At 44.3% G+C, this 27220-nt stretch overlaps 1 protein-coding gene across 1 annotated transcript in view; it reads right to left on the bottom strand.

The window, feature by feature from the left end:
• LOC110525279 (adhesion G protein-coupled receptor V1) overlaps positions 1-27220 on the bottom strand; it is a 255023-nt gene that overhangs the window by 126652 nt on the left and 101151 nt on the right. Inside the window, exons 44-70 of the mRNA XM_036979421.2 lie at positions 25523-25698; positions 25260-25387; positions 24938-25119; positions 21580-21726; positions 21265-21345; positions 20805-21066; positions 14797-14919; positions 12304-12526; positions 11924-12128; positions 11584-11730; positions 11134-11389; positions 10626-10828; positions 9721-9897; positions 8175-8357; positions 7862-8041; positions 7573-7737; positions 7252-7372; positions 6875-6998; positions 4924-5062; positions 4484-4669; positions 3475-3710; positions 2888-3036; positions 2379-2577; positions 1792-2011; positions 1096-1335; positions 769-918; positions 80-568 (exon numbers count right to left, since the gene is read on the bottom strand). Coding sequence (XP_036835316.2) covers positions 80-568; positions 769-918; positions 1096-1335; positions 1792-2011; positions 2379-2577; positions 2888-3036; positions 3475-3710; positions 4484-4669; positions 4924-5062; positions 6875-6998; positions 7252-7372; positions 7573-7737; positions 7862-8041; positions 8175-8357; positions 9721-9897; positions 10626-10828; positions 11134-11389; positions 11584-11730; positions 11924-12128; positions 12304-12526; positions 14797-14919; positions 20805-21066; positions 21265-21345; positions 21580-21726; positions 24938-25119; positions 25260-25387; positions 25523-25698 — 5091 coding nt within the window. The remainder of the gene's footprint in view (positions 1-79; positions 569-768; positions 919-1095; positions 1336-1791; positions 2012-2378; positions 2578-2887; positions 3037-3474; positions 3711-4483; positions 4670-4923; positions 5063-6874; positions 6999-7251; positions 7373-7572; positions 7738-7861; positions 8042-8174; positions 8358-9720; positions 9898-10625; positions 10829-11133; positions 11390-11583; positions 11731-11923; positions 12129-12303; positions 12527-14796; positions 14920-20804; positions 21067-21264; positions 21346-21579; positions 21727-24937; positions 25120-25259; positions 25388-25522; positions 25699-27220) is intronic.

The raw sequence follows: 27220 nt of genomic DNA on the forward strand, positions 1-27220 counted from the left end.
TGATCCCCCATTGATGCATCAAAATCATATAAAACCATGGCAACCCTGGTCTTGAGTATATCTTTGAGTCCTCTCTTACCTGAGTACTGATTGGCACTGAGTCAGAGGCTGAATCCTCTCCATGCTTGATCAGGACTCTCCCCACAGCCGCCCCCCCTAGCAGCTCCTGTCCATTCAGCCCAGGCCCAGTACTGATCCGGTAGCCCACACTGGCGTTGCCGAAGGCCCCAGCCTGGCGTGTCACGTTCAGGGCCAGGACTCTGACCAACCCGGCCCCCCTCCCCACCACAACCACCGCCTGCCGCTCCGCCGCCAGGCCGAACACGCCGTGCGGCTCGTCGTTGGCACGCACCCTGAAGAGGGTGGTACTGCGGTTGGTGTTCAGGGTGGCGCCACCCTCCACGGAGCTCAGCCGGAGCAGGTAGAGCTCCTCCAGCTCGGGCACGGCATCAGGTAGAAGAGTGAGGACCACCTCTGCCCCCCTCTGACCATCCAGGATAACCACAGAGCCGTTGAGGGCCGAGAAGTCCCCCGTTGTGTCAGAGTCACTCAGGATCTGCCAGTGCACCTGAGAGACACACACACACACACATCTAAAACATACCTGTAAATTGGCTGTACATTTTATCGGACAGACAGTGTAATGAACTCGGCTCATACAGTCTCCCAGCAAACCTCAGTTAAAGGGACACACTCAAAGCCGGAGCATTGCCCTTAAAGCCATATTCTGTCTGCAACAGTATGATGTCACCCTCGAGGTGGTCGTACCGTGACGTTGCCCATGACACCGTGTCTGCGCGTGATGAGCAGGGAGATGTTGAGCGGCCCCTCGCCGGATGTGGGCTCACTGTACACACGCTCTCTAAGGTCCTCCTCTGTCAACTCAACTATACCATTAGGGTCTCCAAACTTCTCAATCTGAGGCACACACACACACACACACACACCAAACCAAGAGAAAACCACATATTGTCGCCACGATTCAGAGAATCTGAATATCAATAAGAGCCTGTGAAGTCATTTCAATATAATGGTTTTAATACAACTGGGGTTCGTATTAATATTGAGATGTCACTCATTGGGATTGTGATGTACCTTGAGTGTGACAGAGCCAGCTCGGGGGTCAATGTCCATGTCACCTGAGAGGAGTTGAAGCATGACCACAAAGGTCTCCGCCACCTCCACCTCCGCATGGGGTAGAATCCTGAGATCAATGGTGCGCAATCCCCCCTCCCCGTCTCTGAAATGGAATGATCCATTCACAGGATCTCCAATGTCTGTGTTTACGGGTGGCAAGACCTCTTTGGTGTTGGGACCCAGAATGATCCATGTTATCTGAGGAAAGGAGATCAATGATTCCGATTGGCTGGTATTGCATCACTCTCATGCTGGCAAAGACAAGAAGACTAGATTAATATTACTGCCAAATATATTCGGACCAATCGTTCCCTTATGAAAAATACAGAATCAAGACATTACCCGTTGCATAGTCTAACAGGTATGGCAGTGTCATTAAGTTTAGCATGAGTGATGGTTATCTGGCAGAGAAATGGTGACAGTGAACAAGCTCTTGTACCTCTGTCAGAGAGACAGAACATGGCAGTTAGACACTAGTGGCCGATTCCGCAAACACAAATTCACCTTCCCTCTGGACTAAAAAAACACTTTCACTGGAGATTCTCTATCGAGCGTTCTTTTTAGTCTGTGTCTGGGAAACCATCCCGAAGGTGACTGAGGCTACAGACCTAACAAGAGGGAGACAGAGTGAGGGGGAGTGTCCCATAGGCTTACCGTAGCGTTGCCTACAAACCCCCCCGCCCTCTCCAGGTGCAGGCTGAACTTCAGGGTACTGTTGGGGTTCACCAAGGTGATCACACTCGCGTTCAGGAAACGGACCACGCCATTGGGCGAGTCGCTCTTGGCGATGGTAACCCTGGCAATCAGATGAGTACCCAGTATGGCTCCGCCCGTGGCACCTGACAGCTGGATCTCAAACGTCTCGGCGTCCTCCCTGGGAGAAGAGTTATGACTGCATTACTGCTCTTTCATGTTCACATCCATATTCTAATAGAATGTTGTAGACTTCAGATATACCAATCTCAGATATACCAATCTCAGATATACCAAATCTCAGATATACCAAATCTCAGATATACCAAATCTCATCGGAATACATGATCACAAAATGTGCAGCAATACCACAATCAAATTATGAAACGTTGTTTCGTGGCTGGGAGAGGAAACATTTTAAAGGTGATCTGTGGAGAGACAGACAGAGAGGGAGACAGAGAGGGAGACAGAGAGGGAGACAGAGAGGGAGACAGAGAGGGAGACAGAGAGGGAGACAGAGAGGGAGACAGAGAGGGAGACAGACTTACCTGTCCTGGTCGTCTATAATGGACACGTTGATGTGACTGGTGTTGTGGCCATGGAGGAAGGTGAGCGAGCCGTTGCCCAGGATATAGTCCAGACCGGCCCTGGCAGTCAGACCCCTAGAGGTGTACTCTGCTGTGACCAGGCCGTAGTAACCCACCCTCCTCACCACCGGGATGGACGCACTGCCCACATCCTCCTCCACTGGAGAGAGACGAGAGGAGGATTAAATACAATCAGTGCATCCCAAATGGCACCTATGGGGCTCTGGTCAAAAGTAGTACACTATGTAGGGAATAGGGTGCTATCATGGACGGGGACAAATGTACACCTTAATACTGTATTGTAATACTCCTTACATATTGCATTCATCCAATCACCACTCTCAGAATCCCTCTATTTTAATAAGGTCCATTACATATTAAGAGGATGAAATTACATTTGCTAAAGTGATGCCTGATACTAATAGCTATGTTGAATAGTGTCAACGTGTGTGTGTGTATTAGAGGCTGACCTGTGATGTTGACATAGTCAGGCAGGAACTCCAGAACGCCCTCTGAGTTGTCACTCTTCTGGATGACGATCATGACGGAGGAAACATTGCCGATGGCTGGAGGCTGGTCTCGTTGCAGGCCGTGCTCCCTCACACTGAAGTCCACATTACTGACCACAGGAGGGGGATAGAGGTCAGAGACAACACCACTCCGTCTCACACCCAGTGATGTAAAGGTAAAAATAAATAGATGGACAACACTGATCTCCGTTTGTGGTGAAAGGTGGGTGAACGTTCAAACTAAATAAAAAGGTAGGTAAAACAGCATTAATCTGCATTTACCTTCAACTCTACCACAGCTCACACCACAGAGACCCACACCTTCCACCTCACTTACAGTGAAATCCACATTTCTGACCATGGCATTTTGATCACTAACCAGGTTTGGGATTCTCCTCCCACACCTAAACCCCACATCAGCAGCTCAGGGTAGAAGTTGTCCTTAGCAACAGATCTAGGATCAGCTTTCCCTCTTCAACCCCCCTAACCTTAACTGGAGGACAGGAAGCACAGAAATGCCTCTAGATCACTGTCCAGGGTCTACCTACCTGTCATTGAGGAGCTCCACTGTGGTGATGTTGAGGTAGAACTCCTCAGGTCCCTCTGGGAGGTCGTCGTCATGGATGCTCAGTGTGACCCCACGCGTAGTCTGACCTGGGCCAAACAGAAGCCTACCCGAGGCACTGGTGAAGTCCACTCCACTGACCGCTACACTGCCTGCTGTCTGGTAGGTTACCCACACACTCCCAAACCTGCCCATGGAGCGCACCACTGTTACATTAACCTGGGGGAGAAGAGAAGGTGGAGGAGGAGGGGGCAAAAATAGGCAGTCATATCATCATATGATGACTCTTGACTAAAACACAGTGTCACGTGCCTCTCCTTGTTCGGGCTGCGTTCGGCGGTCGCCGTCACCGGTCTTCTAGCCATCGCCGATCCACCTTTCATTTTCCATTTGTTTTGTCTCATCTTCCTACACACCTGGTTTCAATACCATCATTACATGTTGTGTATTTAACCCTCTGTTCCCCCCATGTCCTTGTCCGGAATTGTTTTTTGTGGTGCTTGTGCACGTTATGCTGGTGTGTACGGGTTTTGTCTGGTATTGTTTTTTGTGGTGCTTGTGCACGTTATGCTGGTGTGTACGGGTTTTGTCTGGTATTGTTTTTTGTGGTGCTTGTGCACGTTATGCTGGTGTGTACGGGTTTTGTTTACCCATTGATTTATTGTTCTGTTTACAGTGGTTTTGTTTATTAAACTGCGCCGTTGTAAATCAGTTTTTTGCTCTCCTGCGCCTGACTTCTCTGCCGCCAGTACACACCCCCTACACACAGTTAAATAACTTAAGTTACACTTCTGACTATCAACCATTCTATTGCTTCCTCAGCCCACCCTCCCTCTGATAGGACAGGTCAGACCATTCCCAGGCTCTGATAGGGCTGGTCAGACCGTTCCCAGGCTCTGATAGGGCAGTTCTAACCAGTTAGACATCCTCTAGTGAGTTTCAACAATGTGGTTGTTTAAGATCATGGCCCAAGACTGCCCAGGCGCACTCACCTTGCCCTCCTCCTCAGAGGCCCTGATGAGGCCTTGGACAAAGGAGAACAGGCCGTGGGGAAGATCACTGGCTGCCATGGTGACCGTGGCCCTCTGGGCCAAGGGGCTGATCCCTGCCCCGGGCGTGACTGAGGTCAGGGTCAGCTGGTACACACGCCGCTCCTCTGCTGTGTCATCATCCAGCACCTGAAATTACAACAACAACAAACACCACTCCCTTCAGCCTGTGACCCAATATCCATACTTGGACACTGTTGAAAATGCATGTTCAATACAATAGGTTACATCACTTCACTCTAAGTAGCAGTCAAGTATTGATATTGGGACACAGTTTTACAATTTACATTGGGAAATTAATTTTCACTTAACAACAAGATGAGGTATGATAAAACAAGAACATAGTGATGAATATCATTCCATAGTCAGAGAGATTGTCATACTTTGAGGCGTATGGTGGCGGCAGACTGTCTGTCCCTCATGGTCACCACGCCAGACAGCTCCTCAAACTCAGAGGCCACAGCAGGAGTGATGTTCCAGTACACCTGGATCTCTCCAAAGATGCCAGGGCCGCGTACAAGGCTGAGACACACACACACACACACACACACACACACAATGGTATCATTGCAACATGCATTTGGTCGACATCATATTAACCAAAAGAAGACTTTCTCAACGGCACAACAGAAATATTCTGACCAATGAACATACAGTGCCTTGCGAAAGTATTCAGCCCCCTTGAACTTTGCGACCTTTGGCCACATTTCAGGCTTCAAACATAAAGATATAAAACTGTATTTTTTTGCGAAGAATCAACAACAAGTGGGACACAATCATGAAGTGGAACGACATTTATTGGATATTTCAAACTTTTTTAACAAATCAAAAACTTAAAAATTGGGCGTGCAAAATTATTCAGCCCCCTTAAGTTAATACTTTGTAGCGCCACCTTTTGCTGTGATTACAGCTGTAAGTCGCTTGGGGTATGTCTCTATCAGTTTTGCACATCGAGAGACTGAATTTTTTTCCCATTCCTCCTTGCAAAACAGCTCGAGCTCAGTGAGGTTGGATGGAGAGCATTTGTGAACAGCAGTTTTCAGTTCTTTCCACAGATTCTCGATTGGATTCAGGTCTGGACTTTGACTTGGCCATTCTAACACCTGGATATGTTTATTTTTGAACCATTCCATTGTAGATTTTGATTTATGTTTTGGATCATTGTCTTGTTGGAAGACAAATCTCCGTCCCAGTCTCAGGTCTTTTGCAGACTCCATCAGGTTTTTCTTCCAGAATGGTCCTGTATTTGGCTCCATCCATCTTCCCATCAATTTTAACCATCTTCCCTGTCCCTGCTGAAGAAAAGCAGGCCCAAACCATGATGCTGCCACCACCATGTTTGACAGTGGGGATGGTGTGTTCAGCTGTGTTGCTTTTACGCCAAACATAACGTTTTGCATTGTTGCCAAAAAGTTCAATTTTGGTTTCATCTGACCAGAGCACCTTCTTCCACATGTTTGGTGTGTCTCCCAGGTGGCTTGTGGCAAACTTTAAACTACATTTTTTATGGATATCTTTAAGAAATGGCTTTCTTCTTGCCACTCTTCCATAAAGGCCAGATTTGTGCAATATACGACTGATTGTTGTCCTATGGACAGAGTCTCCCACCTCAGCTGTAGATCTCTGCAGTTCATCCAGAGTGATCATGGGCCTCTTGGCTGCATCTCTGATCAGTCCTCTCCTTGTATGAGCTGAAAGTTTAGAGGGACGGCCAGGTCTTGGTAGATTTGCAGTGGTCTGATACTCCTTCCATTTCAATATTATCGCTTGCACAGTGCTCCTTGGGATGTTTAAAGCTTGGGAAATCTTTTTGTATCTAAATCCGGCTTTAAACTTCTTCACAACAGTATCTCGGACCTGCCTGGTGTGTTCCTTGTTCTTCATGATGCTCTCTGCGCTTTTAACGGACCTCTGAGACTATCACAGTGCAGGTGCATTTATACGGAGACTTGATTACACACAGGTGGATTGCATTTATCATCATTAGTCATTTAGGTCAACATTGGATCATTCAGAGATCCTCACTGAACTTCTGGAGAGAGTTTGCTGCACTGAAAGTAAAGGGGCTGAATAATTTTGCACGCCCAATTTTTCAGTTTTTGATTTGTTAAAAAAGTTTGAAATATCCAATAAATGTCGTTCCACTTCATGATTGTGTCCCACTTATTGTTGATTCTTCACAAAAAACTACAGTTTTATATCTTTATGTTTGAAGCCTGAAATGTGGCAAAAGGTCGCAAAGTTCAAGGGGGCCGAAAACTTTCGCAAGGCACTGTATGTGAGGCTTTCCCATTAGCCAGTGATATGTGTGTGTGTAACTGTCTGTAATTGTACCTGACCAGAGCAGTCCCATTATAGTCTCCCTGAGGTTCTCCGATAAGGATGCTCCTGGAAGCCTCAGCAATGCCCACTATTCCCAGGGCTGCACGGTCTCCCAGGATGGTGATGGTGGCTAACCCTACAGACACACACCAACCCAGGGGACACAGTTCAGTCTAATGCCCTCCTCTGGTGCTCCTTACACACAAGTTGCCTCTAGGCGTAGATCTAGGATCAGCTTACTCCCCCTCAATCCAAACCATAACCATTAGAATTTAAAACGCAGAAACTGACCTCAGATCAGCTTCGAGGGGCAACTTTATCCCTCCCCTCTCCATAGACCAGAGACTGTGTGTATGTTTAAACACAGTGAGGCAGCCAAAGACACTGACCATTAATGGGGTCGATTACAGCACCACTCTTGGCAGCCAGGAGCTGGACAGTGAAGTTCTCTTCTCCCTCCAACACAGCGTCAGCCAGAGCCCGGATCGCCAGCGTTCTCCAAGACTCTGTCTGAGGTTCACAAAGTCTCCCATCAGTGTCTTCCCTACAAACTGCAGTTTCAACTTCTAAGATAAACTGTACATTTAGCACCAACTATTATTACATTTGGTATCAATTATTACCAAGTAGTTACCTAGTTAGTTCACGTATAGTGTAAAACACTGTTAACTGTCCTGCTATCATCTTCCTTAGCCACGCCCCCTACTGACCTCATTGAAGACCAGTGTTCCGTTGAGAGGTGAAAGGTCATCCCGGGCAGTGTCCTCCAGGCGCCACATCAGTGTCACCGCCCCCTCGCCTTCTGCACTTCGCACCACCGTCAGCGTTGCCATGGCAGCCGGGTCACTAGTGAACTCTGGCTCGCTGATAGTGAACTAGAAGGAGATTTGTTTCCTCAGCATAATAATGGTTTACAATAAGGTTATATTGGATTGGAAAATACAATCTCTTCCATTCCCTGTAGGGCAACTTGTTGGGTGACAATGAGTTGTGACTCACAGTCTTCTCCTGGAAACCGAAGCTGCCCAGCGGTGAATCGTTGGGTGGGATGGTGACGGTCACAGAGATCTCCACCCCCAGCCTGGCTCCACCAATAACACGCATTAGAGTCACACTGAAGTGCTCCACAGACTCCACCTCCGTGTCATCCACGATGCTGATGTCTATAATGGCCTGTCCCTGCAAACAGAACTTATCCTTATCCTTCATAGAAGCTCAACTAGACTTAGTGGATCGAAGTTACATAGGTGACATAACTTAACTATGTGATCTAACAGGAGAAACTCTCTAACCATAGTTGTAATCAAATCACCTGTCCATCTTGAAAGGTGATATTCCCAGAAGAGGGAGTGAAGTCATTGAGACTGGTTGTGATTGGCCGAGCCTCCCAGTACACCACCACTCTCCCAGTCCTGCCAGCCAATCGCACCACTGCTAGATGGAGGACGTTTCTGGGCGGAGCCACCTCATAGGCCAGCAACCCTCCAGACTCTTCCTAAGAATTAGACACAGAAACAGAGTTGGAGCATTAAAATGCCTATTTGTACCATAGGGTTAACATACCCATTTGTACCATAGGGTTAACATACCCATTTGTACCATAGGGTTAACATACCCATTTGTACCATAGGGTTAACATACCCATTTGTACCATAGGGTTAACATACCCAGTTGTACCATAGGGTTAACATACCCATTTGTACCATAGGGTTAACATACCCATTTGTACCATAGGGTTAACATACCCATTTGTACCATAGGGTTAACATACCCATTTATACCATAGGGTTAACATACCCATTTGTACCATAGGGTTAACATACCCATTTGTACCATAGGGTTAACATACCCATTTGTACCATAGGGTTAACATACCCATTTGTACCATAGGGTTAACATACCCATTTGTACCATAGGGTTAACATACCCATTTGTACCATAGGGTTAACATACCCATTTGTACCATAGGGTTAACATACCCATTTGTACCATAGGGTTAACATACCTATTGGTATTCATTCACTCATTGGTCAGAGCTTTCAGATAATCTCTAAACCTTAGAGCACCATATAGTTACTGTTGTAAGATGTTGTGACATACTTCAGAAAGGAATGGAGTGTTCTATTCATGGAGAATAAAGGAATGGAGTGTTCTATTCAAGGAGAATAAAGGAATGGAGTGTTTCATTCAAGGAGAATAAAGGAATGGAGTGTTCTATTCAAGGAGAATAAAGGAATGGAGTGTTTTATTCAAGGAGAATAAAGGAATGGAGTGTTCTATTCAAGGATAATAAAGGAATGGAGTGTTCTATTCAAGGAGAATAAATGAATGGAGTGTTCTATTCAAGGAGAATAAAGGAATGGAGTGTTCTATTCAAGGAGAATAAAGGAATGGAGTGTTTCATTCAAGGAGAATAAAGGAATGGAGTGTTTCATTCAAGGAGAATAAAGGAATGGAGTGTTTTATTCAAGGATAATAAAGGAATGGAGTGTTCTATTCAAGGAGAATAAAGGAATGGAGTGTTTCATTCAAGGAGAATAAAGGAATGGAGTGTTTCATTCAAGGAGAATAAAGGAATGGAGTGTTCTATTCAAGGAGAATAAAGGAATGGAGTGTTTCATTCAAGGAGAATAAAGGAATGGAGTGTTTCATTCAAGGAGAATAAAGGAATGGAGTGTTCTATTCAAGGAGAATAAAGGAATGGAGTGTTTCATTCAAGGAGAATAAAGGAATGGAGTGTTTCATTCAAGGAGAATAAAGGAATGGAGTGTTTTATTCAAGGAGAATAAAGGAATGGAGTGTTCTATTCAAGGATAATTGTGTAGCATATGGGTAGAGGTAGTAGTGTAAGGTATTACCTGGGAGACGTTGAACTGCAGGACCCCCCGTGGGTCATCGTTCTCCTGGATGGTGACCTCAGCCACCTCCATGCCAGGCCTCTTCACACTGGGCTGGGCCGCCCCCGTCAACCCCCCCACTAGTTCCACGCCTGTGATGTTCACCAGGAAACTTTCAGCCAGCTCCGGAGCCTCATCCTGGTTGATACATACACACACAGCCCTCAGTTCTGGAGGACCTGACCAACGCTGTGGGGTATGGTTGCCTGCTATATTAGGAGCAAAGAAAACCCAACCCACAGACAGGAACTACTGATCTTTCCCATGTTCCACTTCTAAAGAGCCTTTATTCCCCAATCAACCTTAAAGAATGTTGGCAGTTTCAGAGCACATAGAAACCCGGTCCATGTTTTTCAAAACTTCCTCTCCGTCTAAACAAAACACAAAAGTAGTTACCATTAAAATAGCCACTCAACACTGCAATTTACTAGGAATGGATCTATTCCGATGGGAAATAAGTAGTGGGTTTCCTCCGTGGCAGACCCAACACTGGTGGTTTTAGACCTAGTATGGACCTAAGCTGTAGGCAGAAAGCAGCCAGAATAGGCAGAAAGCAACCAGAACAGGCAGAAATCAGCCAGAACAGGCAGAAATCAGCCAGAACAGGCAGCCAGAAGAGGCAAAAAGCAGCCAGAACGGAGCCAGAACAGACAGAAAGCTGCCAGAACAGGAAGAAAGCAGCCAGAACAGGCAGAAAGCCACAGTGTCTGCTGAACCAATCTAGATTTACACTGCTGGGGTGGAAGAGGAGAAGGAGAGGAGGAGGGTCCGGTCCCCAGTCATCCCAAGATGAGTCTTGGAGATGGTTTGTCCATAAAGTAATATTCTATCATTTTCTATTCTATTCTACTATATTCTATGCGTACCGGTAGTATGGTGATGGTGATGAGGGCAAGGGTGGCATTCTCCTTCATGATGACGGTGCCCTCCCGGGGTGTGTAGTCCTGTGGGGCGCTGGCCTGGTTGGAGGGTGGCTTGGATAGGGCTGGTCCTGTCTGGTAGTGCACTGCCACCTCCCCAGAAGCCTCCTGCTCCCTCACAATGGTCAGGGTGACATTAGTGGGACTCTCTTGGGTGAAAAGCAGAGACAAACATGTACAAGGAACATTAGACAACTTACCTAAAACGTATAGCCTGAACAAGGACAGAAACAGATTGGATAATGTGTAGTAGTGAATCACACCAACATCATAGTGCCTGTCAAATCAAGTAATGATCGCTCATGACAACCTACTTTACACAAGTAACCAAACACTTCAGTAGCTTTAAAAATTTACATTTTTCAAATAGGGTTTATTTTTAACTATACACATTAGAAAGGATTTTTCCACTGTATAAATAAATGTATAACAATGCAAACAGCTGGCTTCTTACTCTGAGGCTCCTGTGTGAGGAGGTACTGGGAGTCCAGGTGCCAGCCTATCAACCCGTAGGGTGAGCCGTTGGGCAAGATGATGAGGAGGGCCTGTGCTCTCTGGGGGTCAATCAGCGCTCCACTGGAGTGCTGGTCTAGGCCCACTGTGGTGACATCCAGCAGGGTGATGGTGACCCTCTCCTTCAGCTCAGGGATGCTATCTGCTAGCACGGTCAGATTGATGGTAGCCACTATCTGGCCCTGGGAAAACGTCACCTGAGAAACACGGTAGAGGACAACAGGGTGGATGTCTGTTCCTCTGTAGCTCAGCCAATCCAGGAAGTTAATTTGCAACCAATGAACTAAACTAGAAATGGCACATCAGTTGTTTGGTATCTCTTCTATTTCTCTATATCGTACACATGGAAGTTAGCCATGAGAGAGAGAGAGGTGGAAAGAGAGAGACTCACCACTCCTGACGTGGGAAAGATATCTTCCAGACTGCCATTGGCTGCCCAGTGGATGGTCAGTCTCCTGAAGGTCCCTCTCCTCCTCTCAACACTCAGAGAGACAGGGTTGCCCTTCGTCAACTCCTCCACTTCCACAGATAGAGAGCCCTGGAGAGACAGCATCAATGTCAGTGTGCACTGTAATATCATAAAGATTTTTACCATTCAACTGTATTGGAAAATAAAATATGAGCAGAGAGCGTTAGCACTATAAATGTATGTACGTATAGACATAGAAATGCAAGCAACAGAAACCTATTTGGAAATTGACAGTGAATCAGAGTTAAACAACAGAGAGTACCTGTGTGAAGCCTATGATTCCATGGGCGTCATCATTGGCTGGAATAAGCACGGTCACCTGACCACCAAAGCCAATCTCAGCCCCTCCCTTGGGATTCTTCAGGACCACCCTGAACTGTTCGTCCTCCTCTGGGGCATCGTCGTCAACGACGTTCACCGCAATCTCCAACTCCTGGTCACCGGGCACAAAACGCAACTCGCCATAGCTGAGAGTGAAATGCATTACGGTCAGAGAAGACAGCCACTGAAGAATGAACGAAGAACAACAGGCACAAGTGACGATGTAAGTGCCAATTTCCTCAAAGTTTGATCAAACATATGGCCAATGCCTCTGTTCTGAATGTAATGGGTTGCCATGGGAACAGCGGGGCACATCTGTACCTGGGTATGAAGTCGGAACGGTTGGAGACAGAGGTGAGCTCATACATAGTGGTGCCTGAGGGCTCGGTGGCTGCTAGGAGGCTCTTAGTGGTGTTGATGTAGGGGAGAGGGAGAGAGAGGAAGTTGGAGGCTGGAGGAGACGTGAGCACCAGGGCAAACAGCGTGATGTCAGACCTCCAGGTGTACAGCGCTGAGCCGTTGCTCCCGGCCAGCAGGAGATGGGCTACGAGACACACAGAGAGACACACAGAGAGGGAGAGAGATACAGCGAGAGAGAGAGAGAGAGAGAGATACAGAGAGAAAGATAAAGAGATACAGAGATACAGAGAGAGACAGAGAGAGACAGAGAGAGACAGAGAGAGACAGAGAGAGATGATCAAAATCCAGAAAAAAAATTCAGAAAAGAGCCATTAAATACTAAAACCACCTAAAAGGAAGCAATTCCCAAACCTTCCATAACAAAGCCATCACCTACAGAGAGATGAACCTGGAGAAGAGTCCCCGAAGCAAGCTGGTCCTGGGGATCTGTTCACCAACACAAACAGACCCCACAGAGCCCCAGGACAGCAACTCAATTAGACCCAACCAAATCATGAGAAAACCAAAAGATAATTACTTGACACATTGGAAAGAATAAACAAAAAAACTGAGCAAACTAGAATGTTATTTGGCCCTAAACAGAGAGTACAGACTGGCAGAATACCTGACCACTGTGACTGACCCTACCTTAAGGAACGGCTTTGATTATGTACAGACTCAGTCAGCAGTGGTTCCTCCTTTAGAGGTTGCGAGTTTACGCCGCAGGACATAGAGGTCATTTGTGGTTTAGTACGGTACCCTGCGTCATATCTTCATTGCTCCGGACCAGCGCAAGGGGGAGTTAGAGCACTGGTTATGCTTTTGGGACCTACTGTGGCTCTAACTGACAATGAATGTGCGACATAAACCTAAATAGAAACTGATAATTGTTCACGACTGGTTAAGGTTTTTATTATTTTATTTAGTTAGATTATTTTGCTCTTACTGTAGTCCTGTAGGCCACTCTCGAACAGTCATGTTGTACAGTGTCAGAGTGGCGCAATGGTCTATTACACTGCATAACAGTGCAAGCTGTGTTGCTACAGATGCTGGTTCAATACCCGTATTGGCCTTGACTGGGAAACCCATGAGATGACAGGTTTTTGGTTTTTCTCCCTCTAAAAACAGAAATAAATCATTCTAAATTCTAAATGACAAACTGGCTTTATTTACAAATTAGTAAGAATGTCTCACCCTATGTTCAAGAATGGCCTTTTCCCTCACTCATTTTACGTCATTTGAAAACAAAATCATCTCTAAAATATTTGAGGTGCATTACACTAATAATGGAGCTGACTAGGGAAACGTTCTGTTCTGTTCTTAGTGCCAGTCTGCACGTTCAAACTAAAACAATGTAACTAATAATGGCATCTTTATGCTTCCATTAATAAAATAATGATAAAAATACTCTTTCAAAATGCCGATGTTTATTTAGTTATGGATCCATAACGAATTACTATGGGAACAAATATCACTGAATTACAGAAATATCCTCCAATCCTCTTTATGTAATTATTGGCGTAGAGTCACGTCATATTTTTCGTACTGTTGGCCTACCGTAGGCGACATGAGTCTCACTAGTGTTGAGTAATGTGCTGTTAAACGTGGTGTAGGTCTTATTTATTTAAAGAGCATATTGAAGTTAGAAGCAATAGGATTTGAAGCAATAGCCTACAACTATTTTAGCACCATTTCGCGGAGCTCTGAGACAAGCATGGGAACAGGTCTTGATAAATCAATGAGATTGTTATGTTCACTTCATCTCCGTTTGGGTATTGGTTAGGCTAGAATTAAAAAAATAGAGTGCAGAAATGTTGTGCTTTTAATGCGACCTTTATTTAACTAGGCAAGTCATTTAACAATAAATTCTTCTTTACAAGGACAGCAGACTCCTTCCTCCCCATCTGGCAATTGAACCCCTCTAGTACAGCCATTATTGAAAGCTATCAAATGTTTCTCAAAGATGACCTCTGGTGTTCAAACTAGCACTAACTAGCATTAATGGTACCAGTGGTTCACACTTAAATAACATGCCATAGAATTAAGAATAGAATAACATAGCATGCCATAGAACTTCAAAGGACGAACCACTGTAGCCTTGCTATTGAGAAAGGCTGCCATAGCCTGTATTCTCTTGAGAGCCAGGTCTGCCTATGTGCACACTGCCCACAAAATGAGGTGGAAACTGAGCTGCACTTTCAACCTCTTGCCAAATGTATGACCATATTAGAGACACGTGTCCCTCAGACTACACAAACCCACAAAGAATTTAAAACCAAACCCAATTTTGACAAACTCCCATGTATATTGGGTGAAATACCATCACAGCAGCAAGATTTGTGACCTGTTGCTACAAGAAACAGGCAACTAGTGAAGAACAAACACTACTGTGTGTGTGTGTGTGTGTGTACTCACTGATCCCTGAGGGTAGAGTGAAGGGCTGGGCAGAGGCCAGGCCAGGGTGGGAGATAGACTGGCTGTGCTGGGGGAACAGCTGCTGGGAACCCCATACAAACACCTCACAGGAGGAAGAGGAACCTGGGGATAGGAACACACACACAGACGAGCGGACGGACACACACACACACACACACACACACACTGCTTTATGTTAGCCCTCAATTCTTTCACGCACAGGTGGTTCTGTTAGGTATGACACACCCAGCTACTATAAATGACATCCTCTGAGCCTGCCTGTGGTTCTCCATTGGCCTACGACACTGAAAAGTTTCCCATTGGCCTACTACACTGAGCGGTTTCCCATTGGCCTAGTACACTGAGCGGTTTCCCATTGGCCTACTATATTGACAGCTCTTCCGTTTCAACAGGCTCTTCCGTTGCGACGTCCCCCGGACGTCCCCCGTCCTCCTACCATACACTTTTCTGTACATTATGCCTTGAATCTATTCTTTCTCGCCCAGAAATCTGCTCCTTTTACTCTCCGTTCTGAACACACTAGACAACCAGTTCTTATAGGCTTTAGCCGTACCCTTATCCTACTCCTCCCCTGTTCCTCTGGTGATGTCGAGGTTAACCCAGGCCCTGCAGCCCCCAGCTCCACTCCCATTCCCCAGGCGCTCTCATTTGTTGACTTCTGTAACCGTAAAAGCCTTGGTTTCATGCATGTTAACATTAGAAGCCTCCTCAAGTTTATTTTATTCACTGCTTTAGCACACTCCACCAACCTAGCCGTGTCTGAATCCTGGCTTAGGAAGGCCACCAAAAATCCAGAAATGTCTAACTAACTATAACATTTTCCGACAAGATAGAACTGCCAAAGGGGGCGGAGTTGCAATCTACTGCAGATATAGCCTGCAGAGTTCTGTCTTACTATCCAGGTCTGTGCCCAAACAATGAGCTTTTACTTTTAAAAATCCACCTTTCCAGAAACTAGTCTCTCACCGTTGACGCTTGTTATAGACCCCCTTCAGCTCCCAGCTGTGCCCTGGACACCATATGTGAATTGATTGCTCCCCATCTATCTTCAGAGTTTGTACTGTTAGGCGACCTAAACTGGAACATGCTTAACACCCCGGCCGTCCTACAATCTAAGCTAGATGCCCTCCATCTCACACAAATGATCAAGAAACCTACCAGGTAAAACCCTAAATCCATCTCAGCGATCACTGCCTCATTGCATGCGTGTGTATTGGGTTGTCGGTCAAATGACCTAATCGACCTGGCCAAGGTATCCTGGAAGGATATTGAACTCATCCCGTCAGTAGAGGATGCCTGGTTGCTTTTTAAAAGTGCTTTCTTCACTATCTTAAAGATAGTGCCTGAAACCATTCAAAAGATGTAGAACTAAGAACAGATATACAGTTGGAAGTTTACATACACCTTAGCCTTTCACAATTCCTGACATTTAGTCAGAGTAAAAATTCCCTGTCTTAGGTCAGTTAGGATCACCACTTTATTTTAAGAATGTGAAATGTCAGAATAATAGTAGACAGAATGATTTATTTCAGCTTTTATTTCTTTCATCACATTCCCAGTGGAACATAAGTTTACATACACTCAATAAGTATTTGGTAGCATTGCCTTTAAATTGTTTAACTTGGGTCAAACGTTTCAGGTAGCCTTCCACAAGCTTCCCACAATAAGTTGGGTGAATTTTGGCCCATTCCTCCTGACAGAGCTGGTGTAACTGAGTCAGATTTGTAGGCCTCCTTGCTCACACATGCTTTTTAAGTTCTGCCCACAAATTTTCTATAGGATTGAGGTCAGGGCTTTGTGATGGCCACTCCAATACCTTGACTTTGTTGTCCTTAAGCCATTTTGCCCCAACTTTGGAAGAATGCATAGGGTCATTGTCCATTTGGAAGACCCATTTGCGACCAAGCTTTAACTTCCTGACTGTCTTGAGATGTTGCTTCAATATATCTACATAATTTTCCTTCCTCATGATGCCATCTATTTTGTGAAGTGCACTCGTCCCTCCTACAGCAAAGCACCCCCCACAACATGATGCTGCCACTCCCGTGCTTTACGGTTGGGATGGTGTTCTTTGGCTTGCATGCATCCCCCTTTCTTCAACCAAACATAGCGATGGTCACTATGGCCAAATAGTTATATTTTTGTTTCATCAGACCAGAGGACCTTTTTCCAAAAAGTACAATATTTGTCCCCATGTGCAGTTGCAAACTGTAGTCTGGCTTTTTATGGCGGTTTTGGAGCAGTGGTTTCTTCCTTGCTGAAGGGCCTTTCAGGTTATGTCGATATAGGACTCGTTTTACTGTGGATATAGATACTTGTACCGGTTTCCTCCAGCATCTTCAGAAGGTCCTTTGCTGTTTTTCTGGGATTGATTGCACTTTTCGCACCAAAGTACGTTCAACTCTATGAGACAGAACGCGCCTCCTTCATGAGCGGTATGACAACTGTGTGGTCCCATGGTGTTTATACTTGCGTACTATTGGTCGTACAGATGAACGTGGTACCTTCAGGAGTTTGGAAATTGCTCCCAAGGATGAAACAGACTTGTGGACGTCTACCATTTTTTTCTGAGGTCTTGGGGGATTTCTTTTGATTTTCCCAAGATGTCAAGCAAAGAGGCACTGGGTTTGAAGGTAGGCCTTGAAATACAGCCACAGGTACACCTCCAGTTGACTCAAATTATGTAAATTAGCCCAAGCTTCTAAAGCCATGACATAATTTTCTCGAATTTTCCAAGCTGTTTAAAGGCACTGTCAACTTAGTGTATGTAAACTTCGGCTCCATCCACTGCAATTGTGATACAGTGAATTATAAGTGAAATCATCTGTTTGAAGAATTGTTACTTGTGTCATGCACAAAGTAGATGTCCTAACCCACTTGCCAAAACTATTTATTTGTTAATAGGACATTTGTGGAGAGGTTGAAAAACGAGTTGTAATGACTCAAACCTAAGTGTATGTAAACTTCTGACTTCAACTATAGCCCTTGGTTCACCCCAGACTTGACTGCCCTTGACCAGCACAAAAACATTAGGTGGCATTCTGCATTAGCATCGAATAGCCCCCGCGATATGCAACTTTTCAAGGAAGTCAGGAACCAATATACTCAGTCAGTTAGGAAAGCTAAGGCTAGCTTTTTCAAACAGAAATTTGCATCCTGTAGCATTAATTCGAAAAAGTTTTGGGACACTGCAAAGTCCATGGAGAAGAAGAGCTCCTCCAAGCTGCCCATTGCACTGAGGATAGGAAACACTGTCACCACCGATAAATCTACGATAATTTCAATAAGCATTTTTCTACGGCTGGCCATGCTTTCCACCTGGCTACCCTTACCCCGGCCAACATCTCTGCAGCAACTTGCCCAAGCCCCCCCACTTCTCCTTCACCCAAATCCAGACAGCTGATGTTCTGAAAGAGCTGTAAAATCTGGATCCCTACAAATCAGCTGGGCTAGACAATCTGGACCCTCTCTTTCTAAAATTATCCTCTGAAATTGTTGAAACCCCTATTACTAGTCTGTCCAGCGTCCCTTTCGTATCGTCTGAGATCCCCACAGATTGGAAAGCTGCCGCAGTCATCCCCCTCTTCAAAGGGTGAGACACTCTAGACCCAAACTGTTATAGACCTATATCCTTCCTGCCCTGCCTTTCTAAAGTCTTCGAAAGCCAAGTTTTTCAAATTTTTTATTTCACCTTTATTTAACCAGGTAAGCTAGTTGAGAACAAGTTCTCGTTTACAACTGCAACTTGGCCAAGATAAAGCAAAGTAGTGTGATACAAACAACACAGAGTTACACATGGAACAAACAAGCGTACAGTCAGTTACACAATAGGAAAAAAAGGGGGAAAAAGTCTATATACTGTACAGTGTGTGCAAATGGTGTGAAGAGGTAAGGCAATAAATAGGCCATTGTAGCGAAGTAATTACAATTTAGCAAATTAACACTAGAGCGATAGATGAGCAGATGGTGATGTGCAAGTACAAATACTTGTGTGCAAAAGAGCAGAAAAGTAAATAAAAACAATATGGGGATGAGGTAGGTAGATTGGGTGGGCTATTTTCAGATGGGCTGTGTACAGCTGCAGCGATCGGTTAGCTGCTCAGATGCTGATGAAAGCCAAGTGAACAAACAGATCACTGAACATTTCGAATCCCACCGTACCTTCTCCACTATGCAATCTGGTTTCAGAGCTGGTCATGGATGCACCTCAGCCACGCTCAAGGTCCTAAACGATATCATAACTGCCATCGATAAAAGACAGTACTGTGCTGCTGTCTTCATCGGCCTGGCCAAGGCTTTCGACTCACCGTCAATCACCGCATTCTTATTGGCAGACTCGATAGCCTTGGCTTCTCTAATGACTGCCTCGCCTGGTTCACCAACTACTTCTCAGACAGAGTTCAGTATGTCAAATCGGAGGGCCTGTTGTCTGAACCTCTGGCCGTCTCTATGGGTGTTGTCCCAGGGAACAATTCTCGGGCCGACTCGACTTTTCTCTGTATATATCAATGATGTCACTCTTGCTGCAGGTGATTCTTTGATTCACCTCTACGCAGATGACACCATTCTGTATACATCTGGCCCTACTTTGGATGCTGTGCTAACAAACATCCAAACGAGCTTCAATGCCATACAACACTCTTCTGTGGCCTCCAACTGCTTTTAAATGCAAAAACTAAGTGCATGCTCTTCAACCGATTGCTGCCCGCACCCTCCTGTCCAACTAGCATCACTACTCTGGACGGTTCTGACTTAGAATATGTGGACAACTACAAATACCTAGGTGTCTGGTTAGACTGTAAACTCTCCTTTCAGACTCACATTAAAACTTATTCAGGCTAAGGTCTATTTTTCTCCACTTCCTGTCTGACTGACGTGCCCAAAGTAAATTGCCTGTTACTCAGGCCCAGAAGCATATTGGTACCATTGGATAGAAAACACTGAAGTTTGTAGAAATACTACACTGAACAGTTTCCCATTGGCCTACTATGCTGAGTGGTTTCCCATTGGCCTACTACACTGAGCCTTCTGGGAAACTCACATCATAGAGACTACCTACTTCACTTATTTGGATTGTGGTCTGTGGTGTTTTATCAATGCTCCAATATACATAAGGACTTTTGTCGCCTTACTCCCTCCCGTCTGTGCACACAAACCATGTTTTGTCAACAGTGGATTGGGGACACATTAACTATGCCTGGTAAGTATCATCTCTGCACCACATGAGATACTTCTTTATCTCTGCACCACATAAGCCACGTCACCATCTCTGCACCACGTCACCATCTCTGCACCACATAAGCCACGTCACCATCTCTGCACCACATCACCATCTCTGCACCACGTCACCATCTCTGCACCACATAAGCCACGTCACCATCTCTGCACCACGTCACCATCTCTGCACCACGTCACCATCTCTGCACCACGTCACCATCTCTGCACCACATAAGCCACGTCACCATCTCTGCGCAACATAAGCCACGTCACCATCTCTGCACAACATAAGCCACGTCACCATCTCTGCACCACGTCACCATCTCTGCACCACATAAGCCACGTCACCATCTCTGCACCACGTCACCATCTCTGCACCACATAAGCCGCGTCACCATCTCTGCACCACATAAGCCACGTCACCATCTCTGCACCACATAAGCCACGTCACCATCTCTGCACCACATAAGCCACGTCACCATCTCTGCACCACATAAGCCACGTCACCATCTCTGCACCACATAAGCCACGTCACCATCTCTGCACCACATAAGCCACATCACCATCTCTGCACCACATAAGCCACGTCACCATCTCTGCACCACATAAGCCACGTCACCATCTCTGCACCACATAAGCCACTTCAGAGCACACAGAAAATAACTAATAAATACAAAATGGCACCGTAGCAAAATGTCAACATAAAAGATTTTAGATTGCAAAGACAAATACAGAGGATGTGGTTTTTAGAGAAGGTCACATGAGGTCACCTTCGGTGATGACCAAAAGGAGAGTGTCTGCTCCTTTGTTGAGAGACTCTACTTGTTGAGCTCTGCTGCTGACAGGCAGAGGCCTAGGGTTCTGGAAGTGCCCTCCACTCCACTGGAACAGCACACAGCCGTCCCCCATCTTTCTCCTCACACAGACAACCAGGTAGAGGGTGGTCCCATGGGAGAAGGGAGACACGCTGAGGACACCCTGAAGCTCCAAGCTCTGATGGAGAGCCAAGACACTTCCGGTCCAAACGAACACCTGGTAAAAACAAGACAAGTTAGCTACTAGCTAGTCGAGATCAACTCCAGGTGGTGAAGTCAAAATCCATTGGCCGTTTTGATTTGAATGACAATCGTAATGTGGTGGTGTGCATGTGGATATCATGTCCTGGAGCACCTGTACTGTACAGGTATGTTTCACAGGTTATGACAAGTTCATTTTAACCCCCAAACTCACCTGGCTTGAGGCAATCAAGTAGTGTCTTTTTTCAATGGAGAAGTGTTTAACATCAAGAGCTTCAACAGCCAGTGATTGTTCCTATGGGGAAAGGTTTGATGTTCAATATACATGAATACATTACTGACATGCCACTGACATGGAGTGACGGTCAAAAGAGAACTAACCATAGGAACAGAAGGCCAATGAGTGATTGATTTATAGTAAGTAATTGATTACTATGTAGATATTACATAATGTCTGCAGGCAGAAAACACATCACAAGGACCACAAATTAAAAGACAACAGTCAAGTCCAAAAGGTAACAGGCTTCACCAGGGTTAGATTGAGGTCCTGTTGCACTCTGAACAGGCTGAGGTTGACAGCAGGGGAGTCCGGGAGGGCGCCATGTGTGATCGCTACATAGGATGAGCCGTTCATAGAGAAACCCACACACATCCTAGGGTCCTGGATCGTCACCGACTGAAAACAAGAGAGAATTATATGTATTTTTGCAATTATTTAGCAAATGGTCTTATCCAGAGCAACATACAGGATCAATTAGGGTTAAGTGCCTTGCTCAAGGGAACAAACATTTTCACCTTGTTGGCTCGGGGATTCGAAACAGCAACCTTTCGGTTACTGGCCCAACACTTTACTACCTGCCACCCCATAGTGCAATCAGGCATCATGATATATTATGAATAGACTGATGCATATGTGTATGCAACACAAAGCAAGGCAGTTTTCTAAAAGCTGTTCTGGGTGAGTCGTTCATGTCTTCCTTCCCTCTTCCCTTCATCTTTCTGGCCTCCTACGTAGTTCAACTACTGTCCCTACAGTGCCTTCAGTAACTACTCACATCCCTTGACTTTTTCCAACATGTTTTGCGTTACAGCCTGAATTTAAAAAATGATTCAATTGAGATTTTGTGTCACTGGCCTTCACACAATAACCCATAATGTCAAAGTGGTATTATGTTTTTAGAAATGTTTAGAAATGTATTAAAAATGAAATGCTGAAATGTGTTGAGTCAATAAGTATTCAACACCTTTGTTATGCTAAGCATAAATACGTTCAGGAGTAAAAATGTGCTTAACAAGTCACATAATACGTTGCATAGACTCACTCTGTGGCAATAATAGTATTCAATATGGTTTTTGAATGACTACCTTATCTCTGTACCACACACATACAGATAATTGTAAGGTCCCTCAGTCGAGCAGTGAATTTCAAGCACAGATTCAACCACAAAGACCAGGGAGGTTTTCCTATGCCCCACAAAGAAGGGAACTTGTTGGTAAACAAAAAGAAGATATTGAATAACCATTTGAGCATGGTAAAGTTATTAATTACACTTTGGATGGTGTCTCAATACACTCAGGCACTACAATGATATTGGCATCCTTCCTTCCTCAGTAGCTGGAGAGAAGCAAACCGCTCTATAATTTCACCATGAGGCCAATGATGACTTTAAAAAGTTACAGAGTTTAATGGCTGTGATAGGAAAAAAACTGAGGATCAACAACATTGTGGTTACTCCACAATACTATCTAAATGACAAATTGAAAAAAGGGAAGCCTGTACAGAATACAAATTCTCCAAAACATGCATCATGTTTGCAACAAGGTACTAAAGTAATTGGCAAACTAATGAACTTTATGTCCTCAATACAAAGCGTTATGTTTGGGGCAAATCCAACACATCACTGTGTCATGTCTGTGACTCTCATTAATTGTGAAGACTGTTATTTTATCAAATAAATTCTCTATGTGTATTACTATTATGTGATTAAACTAATAATGCAAACTTTAATTAACTAGGAAGTTGGGGCACCACGGGAAAATAATCTAACAATTTTTTCAGAATGGCACAAATTCTCCGATGTCAGGGTACTCATGTCAACATGTTTGCTTTCAGAGCATATTTGATGCCAAATTATAAGGGGGAATTTCTAGTCATCTCTAGTTCCTAACAATGATAGAAAAGTCCCTAGTGGGCTAAGCCGATATGATGGGCTGGTAGACAAATGGAAAGGGGTGGGAACTGAGAAAGAGCGGGAAAGACAAAATGTATTCACTACATATTATATTAATTGAAATGCTAATCCTTTGCACATGAATGGCCGCTCATTCGAGAAAAATTACAATTTACAGATTTTCGCCCGTATTTCGTTGTCTTCTCTGTTGGAATCCTCGATCATCCTGTAGAGTTCATCAGAGTCTCTGGTTAACTTTCCCAGAAGTCACAATGTCTTTTGTGGTTGTAGGTGGTTAGAATGGATACTTCTCATAGATTAGATGCTTCGGCTGTTGTCTGTATTCTTGTTCTAGATTTACGTCATTTCTAGCTGCAGACTAGTAATTATACTTCTAAGATTTGATCTTATTCTGTAGTGATGGATAGTGTCAGAGTTTAACCATTTCCAGCCGTGTAGCCAAAACTACAGCTGTGTGGTCTCCGATGGCGTATAGAATTGTAGCCTAGAGGAAAACCTGTTTCAGTCTGCCTTTCAACATACAATGGGAGACAAATTCACCTTTCAGCAGGACATTAACCTAAAACATGAGGCCAAATCTACGCTGTAGTTGCTTCCCAAGACAACATTGAATGTTCCTGAGTGGGTAGTTACAGTTTTGACTTAAATCGTCTTGAAAATCCATGGCAAGACTTGAACATGGCTGTCTAGCAATGATCAACAACCAACTTGACAGAGCTTGAAGAATATAACAAAATAAATGTGTACGTATTGTACAATCCAGGTGTGCAAAGCTCTTATAGACTTACCCAGAAAGGCTCACAGGTATAATCGTGCCAAAGGTTATTCTAACTGTCACGGACCAAGGCGCAGCGTGGTATGCGTACATTCTTATTTATTTAAAGAATGAACACTGAACAAAATAACAAAACGAAAAGTGACGCTATACAAACAACTACACATAGACAAGATCCCACAAACACCAAAGGGAAATGGCTACCTAAATATGATCCCCAATCAGAGACAATGATAAACAGCTGCCTCTGATTGGGAACCATATCAGGCCACCATAGACATACAATTCACCTAGACCTGCAAAAACCCTAGACCTGCAAAAACCCTAGACAATACAAAAACTAGCGTACCCACCCTAGTCACACCCTGACCTAACCAAAATATAAAGAAAACAGAGATATCTCATTACAGGGCGTGACACTAACATGTTTTGACTCAGGGTGTGAATACTTATGTAAATTATATATTTCTGTATTTCATTTTCAATCATTTTGCAAACATTTCTAGAAATATATTTTCACTTTGTCATGGAGTATTGTGTATAGATGGGTGAGAAAAAAAGTCAAGGGATATGAATACTTTCTGAAAGCACTGTATATAGTTCAACTATCGTACCTATGTAGTTTAGCCTAGCAGAGGCCAAGATGGAGCTTATAGCTAAGCCTATAAGAGGCCAAGATAAGCTATGCAATAAGTTCTATCAGAGGTCAATACGGAGCTTTTTGCTTAGCCTATCAGGGGTCAAGATGGATATTTTTGCTTAGCCTAAAAGAGGTAAATATGCAGCATATTGCTTAGCCAATTACCATATTACTTATAGCTGCCACATCCTCTCCGATCTCCACCTGCTTAGGGTGTAGGGTCTAAGGGTCGATATGGAATTGGGCTATAGGATACTGTTTAGATACATCACTAGATTACCTGTATAGGCACCAACACCCCCTGCCACCTGTAAAGAGTGGCGCGGGTCTGGGTGGAGCCTCCAGTTGAGGGCCTGTCTAGCCTCATGGCCAGAGGAGAGGCTCCACCAGCCAGGGAACACCAGCCTGAGGTGGGGGTCTCTGGGAAGATCTGATACACTGCCATCACTGGAAGAGTCCCCTCTGAAAATTGACTAGTATAATCACTGTATATCATGGTGAACATATGAATACAGACCTGGAACTGAAATTACCACTATATGTTCTACTGAGGGCATATGACATTAACTGAGTGCAGAAATGAAGTACCTAGCCCATCTTACCCATGGCAACAGCTGTGTCCGACTGAGTCTCCCACTCCACACTGACCGCTGCCTCCAGACCTTTAATGCGGGACACAGTCAAGAACACGGTCCTACCGCCCTCCTTCCCCACCACAGAGCTATCAGTCCTGCAGAGATAGATGTGGATGTGTGACGTGTGTGAGCGTGTCTGTGTGAGCGTTCGTGTGTGTGCGTGCATGTTTGTATGTGTGAATGCATGCGTGTGCATGTGCGTGTGTGAGTGTGATCTAGTGTTCGCTCACCTGTTGAGGGAGGAGGCGATGCGGAAGAGGCCCAGAGGGGCGGAGTTCTGCAGCACAGTGATGACTGTGTAGAATATGTCTCCAAGCCGCGCCCCTCCAGTTGGACTGGACAGGGTCACTGTGAATGTCTCGTTCACCTCAGGCTCAGCGTCCAGAACTGCCCAGATCTCCAAAGTCTACAACGTCAACACGTCAGAGATCATCAACCAACACGTCAGAGAACATCAACCAACATGTCAGAGAACATCAACCAACATGTCAGAGATCATCAACCAACATGTCAGAGATCATCAACCAACACGTCAGAGATCATCAACCAACACGTCAGAGATCATCAACCAACATGTCAGAGATTCATCAACCAACACGTCAGAGATCATCAATCAACATGCCAGAGATCATCAACCAACATGTCAGAGAACATCAACCAACATGTCAGAGATCATCAACCAACACGTCAGAGAACATCAACCAACACGTCAGAGAACATCAACCAACACGTCAGAGATCATCAACCAACATGCCAGAGATCATCAACCAACACGTCAGAGATCATCAACCAACATGTCAGAGATCATCAACCAACACGTCAGAGAACATCAACCAACACGTCAGAGATCATCAACCAACATGCCAGAGATCATCAACCAACATGTCAGAGATCATCAACCAACACGTCAGAGATCATCAACTAACACGTCAGAGATCATCAACCAACACGCCAGAGATCATCAACCAACACGTCAGAGATCATCAACACGTCAGAGATCATCAGCACGTCAGAGATCATCAGCACGTCAGAGATCATCAGCACGTCAGAGATCATCAGCACGTCAGAGATCATCAGCACGTCAGAGATGAGAATATAAAGGGCTTTATAGCTTCCCTGACCTCTGTGCTTCCAAGGTACTGAAATACATCAAGATAAGATGTTTATACCTAATGGCCTTTGATATTCTCCAAATAACACACCTCTTGCCTTTATATCAATTAACTCAATTATCCAATACATATCTTCAATCTTTTCAATCAATTATACAATATACTGTATATCTTTAATCAATTATCCAATAAATATCTTCCATCAATTATCCAATATACTGTATATCTTTAATCAATTATCCAATAAATATCTTTAATCAATTATCCAATATATATCTTCAATAAATTATACAATTTATATCTACAATCAATTATCCAATATACTGTATATCTTTAATCAATTATCCAATATATATCTTCAATCAATTATCCAATATTTTTCTTCAATTTATTCAATCAATTATTCAATATATCTCTTCAATATTTTCAATCAATTATCCAATAGATATCTTCAATCTAATCAATCAATTATCCAATATATATTTTCAGTCAATTATCCAATATACTGTATATCTTCAATAAATTATCCAATATACATCTTCAATCAATTATCCAATATTTTTCTTCAATTCATTTAATCAACTATCCAATATTTATATTCAATCTATTCAATAATTATGCAATATATATCTTCAATCAATTCATGTAATTATCCAATATATATCTTCAATCAATTATCCAATATTTTTCTTCAATTCATTCAATCAATTATCCAATATATATATTCAATCTATTCAATCTATTCAATCAATCCTCCAATATATATCTTCAATCAATTAATTTAATTATCCAATATATATCTTCAATCAATTGATT

This window comes from Oncorhynchus mykiss, chromosome 6 (assembly GCF_057628025.1).
Source record: "Oncorhynchus mykiss isolate SJ-2025 chromosome 6, ASM5762802v1, whole genome shotgun sequence".
Taxonomy (NCBI): Eukaryota; Metazoa; Chordata; class Actinopteri; order Salmoniformes; family Salmonidae; genus Oncorhynchus; species Oncorhynchus mykiss.